The following is a 9,251-nucleotide window of genomic DNA, read 5'->3' on the forward strand; positions in this document are numbered from 1 at the left end:
TCCTTTAATTTAGTTTGTAGAGTTCTATGTTTCTTTACCTGCAAAATAATTAGTTTTCTCTTGTTTACATTTGCTTAGTTCTACCTGTGCAAAATGAATCAGCTCAGAAAGTAAACGAAGCACTTTTTGATTCTCAATACACGAAATGGCCACAACAGTAAGTGATAGTAAGGTCAGAGGAAGTTAAATTTAAACAGGCTGGAGTGCTTTCTGAAAAATCTAATTTACTTCGCACCTCTCTCTTTATTCATTGATGTCATCATGTATTGCTGCAATATGAATTTTAAATGGGGGCCACAAAGAAACCAGACAGAATGACATAGCATTTGTTCTTAATAGTATTTCCTCTTTCTGTAACAGGAAAGAAAATGCAGAACACACAATGAGAAAGGTCACAGAAATGTCCACAAAGTTGAAATATATTTGGTCTCTTTTCTTGATTTAGTCATCCATCTCGCCACATAACATAATTCACCAGTAGTTACAGTTTTCCCCTGTTACCCCCCATTCTGTTAGTTTAGCTCAAACCCAGCCGGGATTTTTTTTTCTTCTGCTTTTCTCTTTCTCCCTCTCTCAGCTGGGGCCTCTGGAGTCCAACAAAGCTCTCATTATTCAAATGCTACAATGGACTTTGCTGTTACCTAATACACATACACACGCACTACTTTCTCTGCTTATACACTGTTGCTGCTTGTATGTGTTTGGTGGAAAACAGCAGCGACACAATGACATTAATTTGTGGATTCCAGTGAGAATTGGAGGGTGACACTGACCCCGCTCCACGTAGGTCTGTTCACGCTTTACAGGATTAATAGTGCAGGCAGATGGAGCAGAACACAACCGGTAGCAAGGCTCTGGTTCATACCCAGAAACACACAGATTGCACAAAATTTGAAAGAGAATTTTCATCCTTCTTGACAGCATGTACTGTTCATTCAGATACACCGTGTAGTGTCCGTAGCATTTGTTTGCATCTTCTCTCCAGCTGAGCCCAACTCCTGAAGAATTTTGTGTCTCAAGAATGAACTTATGCAAACCAAGCCTCTAAACCTGCTCGCCAGGTCTCGGTTTCGGCCCCTATATGATTAAACAGCTGATGATCTGCAGTACAGAGCTGCCATTCAGAAAAATACAGGAGGAAAAAAAAAAAAAAAAGTGGTCCAGCCCTGCCAGCTAGAGTGGCAAATAAAGAGGAGCTCTGGGAAAAGGGGGATTGTATGCAACAGGAGGAAGACTACCTCCAACAGACAGAGGTAGGAGCAACGTGTGGGCTACCAGACTCATTGGCTGCCATTTCCCTGGGAGACGTCCTCATGTCCTGCCCCGAGTACATCCAATACCGTGGCCTTCTCCTGCCACCCGTGGCTCACACCGTGGAGAGCTTGGAGTTTGCCGAAAATTTTGCTGTGGAAGACACTGATGTTTTTGCTGTGACTTATCCCAAGTCAGGTACGGTGTATTTGTTTTCAAATCTTTTTGTAAGTAATCAGATTAAATGGTCATGTTTAAGGTGTTCTAAAGAACCAGAAAAGACACCATTAGAAAACATGCAGATTGGGGGTTTGAGCATCATTACTGCCCAGTGAAGAACACTGATGTCTGTGTTACCCACCTGCAGGGTTCTGAAAGATTCCAGATTTTTACTGTATACAAAGGGCTTCCAGTTGTTTTTGTTTGTTTGTTTGTTGTTGTTGTATTTGCATTCAAAGACTGGATGTCAAGTGTGTGAGTGTGTTTATGTCTGTGTGTTTGTGGATACTCGACAGCTACAACTTGAGCACTGCTTTTCTGAACCTGAGGTGGATACAGGTCAGTACAGGAAACTTGATCTTTATGGAATCACAGGAGTGCCATAACAAAAAATAAATCTGTTAAAAAATAAGGAAATAAATGTGTAAATATAAAGAGGAATAAAAAAAAGAATAAATGAAAAAATATAGAAATATAAAGGTCGATTTTGTCTTTGTTTTTCCCTTTTGGTCCCTGTTCCCTTTGTTTTCTCCTTTTGCTTTTCCATTTTTGTCTTTGTCTTTTCCTTTTGTCATTGTTTTTTTTTCCTTTTGTCATTGCTTTTTGCTGAGAAGAAGTACACACACGCATGCAGTGTGACTGGAGAAAGGCAGAACAATAAAGATGGAGGAATTAAGGAAAGGTGTTCAACAAGAACGTTTAACAATCCTCTAAAAGTATCATGTTCGAGCATTCACAAATTGCATCCTGTGTACTTCTTCTCAGCGTCAAGGTAATGCCACTTCACTTTAGCTGTGCTAGGAGCTAGCGCCAAGCAGGAATCCTGTGATCAGGTATTGACTATTCACCTGCAGTCCGTCCATCAAGTGAAAACAAAGGAAAAATGGAAAAAACAATGACAAAAGGAAAAATTATTGACAAAAGGAAAACACAAAGAAAAAACGGAAAAGCAAAAGGAAAAAACAAAGGGAAAGGGGAAAAGCAAAGACAAGATTTACCTATATATTTCTATATTTTTACATTTTTTATTTATTCTTTTATGTGTTCCTCTTTATATTTACACATTTATTTCCTTTTTTTAAAAACAGATTTATTTATTTATTTATTTATTTTAAATTTGTGGCACTCCTGTGTTTCCACAGTTCCCAGGGTTTTCTGCATGTTTTATTTATTTTATTTTATTTTATTTTATTTTATTTTATTTATTTATTTTTTAGCAGAAATTGAACACGTGGGTTTCTGAGTGCAAAAGTAAACGCGTATCACGGCTTCTATCATCAACCCTGTTCATAGTTTGACTGGGTTGGTCCGAGTTACAGCGCATGTATCTCTGCACCGATCAGGAAGTGTGCGTTCAGGTGACCCTCGTAAAACTACCTTTCTGTTCAAAATACTATTTGTGTTTTCAGATGATTTGTTTTGGTCAGAATAAAATAAGAGTAGTATGTGGGAGGATTCAGGCGATTTTTAAATGATTTTTTTTGTACGTCTGAATCGATAATATTCGATTTTTCAGTCTTTATGTGCGTCCAGTTTGATCTTTTTTTTCCCCATGTAAGTGAACGCAGCATCTTTTTTTGCAAATTTAAGCTGCGGTTTGTTTTCAACTCTGCGCACAATCATGTCGTCTATTGAGAAGATGTTCATGCTGTATGGACTTCCACTTCCCAGAGAGACTCACTCCGTAGACAGTCTGAAGTTTGCTCAAGACTTCAAGTTTAAAGACGATGATGTTGTGGCTGTCACATACCCGAAGTCAGGTCAGCGCTGCTTCCATATTCAGGCGGTTCCTACTTTAAAGAAAAGTCAAAATAGAAACTTGATTATGATTATTGATTTGTATTTTTCTTGTTTAGAGTTAGCTGTTGTGATCCGTGGAGTTAAAAATCATCTATAAACCATCTATTTAAAAAAAAAAAAATCAGGCATGACTTTATAACGGTAATAAAAAGTTTTGTTGCTTGTCAACATCATGGTCAGTGAGTGAAGTGAGAAAAAGTTTTTACAAAATTGTGCCAAGTAATTAGAAATATAATATGTTATTAAATTGATTGCAAAAATATTCACTCCCTTTAAAGTGACTCATCTCTTTCAACACAGGTTCAGCCAGTTGGCGCTAAATGTCACACATGGGTAGGGAGCCTGAGATTACCTGAGTGCAGTGAATGTGTCTCAAATAACTGTAGTGAATAGATACTTGTATCAGGAAAGTCCAGTCACTGGTGAATCAGTACTGCTGGATAGAACTACACCGAGAAGACAAAACAATGCCCAAAGCACTGCTGTAAAAAAGTCTGGGAATGGATACAAGAAAATGTTCAAGTCACTAAATATCTCTTGGGGTACAGTTAGGTCATCATTGAGAAATGGAAGGAATATGTAATCACAGTCTCTCCCATCTTGAGCCTGCGATGGGAGAGACTGTGCATACAACTGGTGGCCAGATTCTTCACCAGTCACAGCTTATGAAGTGGTAAAGAGGAAAAACGCTGTTGAAAAAGCTTATTAAATCTTAACTAGAGTTCACTGTAAGATGTAGGAGACTCTGAAGACAACTAGAAGACACTTCGTTTGTCTGATGAGACCAAAATGTAGCTTTTTGGCCATCAGACTAAAGGCTGTGTCTGGCAGACATGAAACACTGCACATGATCACAAACACACTGTTCTCACTGTGAAGCGTAGCGGTAGCAACATCGTAATGTGAAGATGGTGGTTTCAGCATCACAATTTAATGCATGGTGGTGGCAGCATCATGATGAGGGGATGCTTCTCAGCAGACAGCCCTGGAATGCTTGTACAGGGAAAATGAATGCAGCTAAGTTTAGAGAAATCCTAGAGCACAACCTGACGTCGTCTGCACGAGAACTGCCACTTGAGACAAGAAAAGTTTTCCAGTGAGACAATGACCTGAAGCAAACAGCCAAAGCTACAAGGAAATAGATTAAACACAAAAAGGTGAATGCAATGGAGTGGCCAGCTCAAAGCCCAGACCTCAGTCTAATTGTGAATATATGGCTAGACTTGACAAGTTCTGTTTACTCCTGATCCCGAGGTAACCAGACAGTTTTGCAGAGAAGAATGGAGTAAAATTGCAGCGTCCAGATGTGCGGGGCTGATTTTGACATGTCCACACAGGCTCAATGCTGTGATTGAGGCTAAAAGTGCATCTCCTCAATACTAACTGGAAGGGGTTAAATACCAATCCCTTTATTTTACGTTTTATGTTTTTAATTAATCAACAATGCTCTGTAGAAGTAAATTTAAAAAAAAATTATATCAACCATCTTCGGGATAATATATAATCATAGTTAGGAGCTAGTCCATTCACAGATTAAAAAACTAAAACCAAAATCTTAAGGTTAACTTTAAAGTCAACATTCAAGATGTTCTTCCTATGTCTACTTTTTGTGGCAAGACATGCTGCTGCATTTTTGATCATCTGAACTTTGTTTTCAAGGCTGTTTATTTTTTGACAGACTGGAGAGAACAGTGTTCATGTGCCTTGTTAAAAAGATAAATAAATTCCTAAATCACTAAACTGTCTACACGCCTGGCAGGTCCAACTCCTCACTTATTGGTCACCATGCAGCATTGTTCCTGTTTTGTCACTGTAGTGCTCCAGCACCATACAAACTGGATGGTGCAAAACTGATAAAATTAGCCTCTCGCATATGCCTGGAATGAAGTTGCCATTAATCCACAAAGAAATACATTTCCTAGTGTTGATTGCTAGGGGGCATAGATATTACTGACACCAAACAAATCTGTAAGCGTGATCAGTAAAGAGTGGGTCAGTGTTACATCATTTGGCAGAATTCTATGCATTTTTCTGTTATTCCTGAGCATTTGTTAAGTGAAAATGTCAGAAAAATTAAAACGTGCATGAAAAAACTCAGCAAAAGATGGGCTACAGTAAGCTATATTTCATATAGAACCCCAGACCTGACTTTTAAACAGCACTAACTACCAGTAAATACCAAGACTTTGTGGCTCACAGACACTTCCTGAACGACTTGTTAGTAAAGCCTCTGTAACGAGGACCATGCAGTGGTTGAGTGACGAGAGGTTTCATGTCTAAAGTGATGTAAGATGTTATCAAATACACTGTAGTTTCAGTTTGTTTGGTTTACAGTTGTCTTTGGTCATCTATGGAGTGGCATCACCATCCTGCAATGACACAAGGGGTTGTTACTTTGTCGGGCATGCCTTTATTAAGGGGCAGATATGAAAATGTCGCAGTGGACTTTGCTGTTATCTAATATACTTACACACTTTCTCTGTAAATGCACTGTTGCTGTTTGTACGTGTTTGCTGTAAATTATCATGCTGGGCTGCAGTGATGCATTAGTTTCATGTCGTGGATTCTGGTGAGAATTGCAGTCCGGAATCAGGACCAGCTCTGCTCCACGTGAGTTAGAGATTAATCAAAATGAATCAAAAAACAATCTTAAATTCGGTTGACTTTTAACTGCGGGTTCGCGCGTGTGTTTGCACAGAGCAGGAACACCCACATATTCCAATCAGTAGAATGCTGAGAGCTGTTCCCAAGAGACATAACTTCATTTGTACAACACCAGCGTGTATTGTTTGTGGCTCGTGAGTGTCATGCATGCTTAAATGTGTATACCTCCTGTTTCCTAATTAGAGTAATCGGTTTTCGAGGCTACAATGAACACAGCATAAAATGGAAACTATACAGTATATGGTCTTCGAGAAAAAATCCATCCCATTGTTGTCGATTCTTGTTTGGACACTGAAAGTCTATGTTGATTCCACTAAATTGTCACGAGGGCACGAGACTTGAATTAATGGCTCATGAGCAGTCACTTTTTGGTTGCTTCCATGGGCTCATAGAAATTTGTCATTTGAGAAAATACTCTTAAATTAAGTACAAGATTTGTCATATATAAAAGTTAACTTAACATTGCTATATAGTTATTGAGTCAGAGGTATTCAACAGCTGCATATTAACAATTCATAAAATAGTTAAAATAATAATAAATTGTTCCTGATTCATTTCTTAACACCATACTGAAAAGTGATAGTTGTATGTACAGTGCAATAGAAAGTTTTTTTAGCTAATTTGTCATATGCACAACTCAATTTTGTCTGAGTTGTGCTCACAATGTTACACTTTGAAAACCCCTGATCGTATCATGTTTCTTCATCTCTCTGCTATACGTTAGTGCTTTTATCAGCTGTGTAGTATTATTTCCTCTACTGTTTATATCTGCAGGAACAATCTGGATGCAGGAGATTCTCCCGCTGGTGCTAAATGGGGGGGATCTGACCCCAATCCATACCATTCCTAACTGGGACCGGGTCCCGTGGTTGGAGGAGAAAAGACTGGCAGTGGTTGTGGATCAGCTGGCATCTCCTCGTGCACTGGTTTCACACTTTCCCTACCACTTAATGCCTCCTTCCTTCTCTACCTCCAAAGCCAAGGTAAATTGGTGGAGATTTGGTCGACATTTACATCTGTAGCTCTTAAATTCATCCCATTTTTAACAAAAGACACATTACATCTATCATATGTTTGTGTTTTGTTACTTGCTTTTGCACTGTAGGTCATCTATGTCATGAGGAACCCAAAGGACCTCATGGTATCTTCATACTACTTCCACCAGATGGCCGAATTCCTTGAGGATCCAGGAACTTTTGATGAGTTCATGGACAAATTCCTGGAGGGCAAAGGTCAGAGATCACATCCCATATAAATGCTTTACTAAGAGGATGTCTGTGGAGATTCTCAGTCATCCAGGTCATGGTTATTCTGGTAGATTAATCGTAGCAACTGGGCTTGCTTGAGTTCCTAGAAGACGTTTCACCTCTCATCCAAGAGACTTCATCAGATTTGACTGACTAGTTGGGAGATCTAGACACTTACATCCTAAGGAGCCTTTGAAACCGAAACTCAGGTGTTACGATTAATCTACCAGAATTTACTAAGAGGAGTGTACAAATGTTCCTCAGTTGAGGGAAATCAACTTCAGCAGCTTCCTTCATTACCAAGTTAACAGATTTTCTGATGTAATGTGAAAAACATCTATGTCTGCTGTTTCTGCCCAAGTAGAGAAGTGTTTTATTGCATACATATAGTGATCCATTGTCTGTGTTGTGTGCAGTGCTGTTTGGAAAATGGACAGACCATATAAAAAGCTGGACAAAGACGGAGCTGGGTGACAGAATAATGTTCATCACGTATGAAGATATGGTCCAGGTAAAACACTTTTATAAACACAGTATTTCACTGCTTTCACATAAAGGAGAGTTGACTCACACACACACACACACACACACACACACACACACAAAATCAGTAATAATACAAAGAAAACCGATAGTCAAAGAACCAAATAAAACCCAACAAAGGCGAGCAGAGCCATAAAAGTATCTTTAAAAAAAGAAACCCAAAACGATTAAACTCCTTCGCCAAACATAACAACAATGGCAAAACCCACAACAAACTAAAGAAACTAAACCAACGAGTACCTTAAAACACATGCCAACGGGGCACCGCTATAGCTCACCTGGTTGAGCTGGCAACCCATGTTCAGGGGCTATAGTTCCCCCACGCAGAGGTCATGAATTCAAGTTCCACTCATGGCCCTTTCCTGCAGGTCCTTCCCCCATTCTTCTCCCCCACTTTCCTGTCTGTCTTGAATAAAGGCAAAAAAAAAGCCAAAAAAATAACTTAAAAAAAAAAAGAAACACATGCCAACATTAGACAAAGATTAACTTCTCCACTGGGTTAACAGCTGCCAACAGAAGCCACAAGTTACACGCACGAGTGGCTTCTTCACGAAGTCAGCAGCTGCCAACAGAGGCTGTATTGTAACACAAAACACAGACAAGGGGCACCAAGGCAAATGTTGAGGAACTGTTGAAACAACGTGAGTCTGGCTGAGGATTTATAGCTGGATGTGGTGGGGTCTTACTGGAGGCAGGACCTGGGTTGTGGGCCAAACGGACGTGACGGGCGGCGGCGAGAACAAAGGCTGAGAACAGGTCTGAAGCTCCAGGCTAATCACCTGACGTCTGCCAGATGGGATCTGGAGCACCGTCTTCAGCCAGCTGTCATCAGTTTAGTCCCCACAAGCCATCTCTCCACACAGAGGCTGCACAGATCCACCACAGAAACAAGACGGCCCACTGTCACCAGTGGTCATAACAACCACACTGAGTGCTGTGCTGACAGTGTGTCTGCTACTTTTCAATCAGACAGTGTTTGCCCGTGCTAATGTTGTGTGTTTAGACATATTGTTAACATAGGAAAAATATTATTTTAACTTTAGTTCTATAACTAACAAAGATCAGTCATCTTAAAATTTCCCCAAATCCAAATTTATTACTTGATATTAAAACCACTGAGCTTTCAAACTAGGCTCATTAGAATTTCTCAATAAATTCAAACTTCCACTGTTTGTCATAAATGAAATACCAATGTGTCCTTCTTCCAGGATCTGCCTGCAGCTCTTCGGCGTATTTCTAGTTTCTTGGGCCGTAATCTGAGTGAAGAAGTCATTCAGAAGATAGCAGAGCATTGCTCTTTTAAGACCATGAAGAGCAACAGAATGTCCAACTTCAGCCTGGTCCCGAAGGTGTACATGGACAACGACAAGTCTCATTTCTTCAGAAAAGGTGAGGCTCAGTGTGTCTGTTCTTGAAGTTTAATTGTATCCATCTGGATCTGGTTACCCTGATTGAGGGTGATAGATGAACTCAATTTGGCCCTAGTCTTCAAAGATTCAATGAGATTTAATCAGACATCCATCCATT

The 9,251-nt window shown here is 39.7% G+C and overlaps 1 protein-coding gene across 2 annotated transcripts in view; it reads left to right on the forward strand.

The window, feature by feature from the left end:
• The first annotated feature begins 1,299 nt into the window (after positions 1 to 1,299).
• Positions 1,300 to 9,251, forward strand: part of sult2st3 (sulfotransferase family 2, cytosolic sulfotransferase 3) — a 10,136-nt gene continuing 2,184 nt past the window's right edge. The window contains exons 1-5 of one of the 2 annotated variants that reach the window (XM_008298768.1): positions 1,300 to 1,449; positions 6,709 to 6,917; positions 7,040 to 7,166; positions 7,598 to 7,692; positions 8,933 to 9,113. In XM_008298768.1, the coding sequence (XP_008296990.1) occupies positions 1,314 to 1,449; positions 6,709 to 6,917; positions 7,040 to 7,166; positions 7,598 to 7,692; positions 8,933 to 9,113 (748 nt within the window). In that variant the 5' untranslated portion in view covers positions 1,300 to 1,313. Of the gene's footprint in view, positions 1,450 to 3,089; positions 3,231 to 6,708; positions 6,918 to 7,039; positions 7,167 to 7,597; positions 7,693 to 8,932; positions 9,114 to 9,251 lie in introns of those variants that run through there. The other variant, XM_008298767.1, reaches the window with a different exon arrangement.

Source organism: Stegastes partitus, unplaced genomic scaffold (genome assembly GCF_000690725.1).
Source record: "Stegastes partitus isolate 25-593 unplaced genomic scaffold, Stegastes_partitus-1.0.2 Scaffold1349, whole genome shotgun sequence".
In the NCBI taxonomy this organism is placed as follows: Eukaryota; Metazoa; Chordata; class Actinopteri; family Pomacentridae; genus Stegastes; species Stegastes partitus.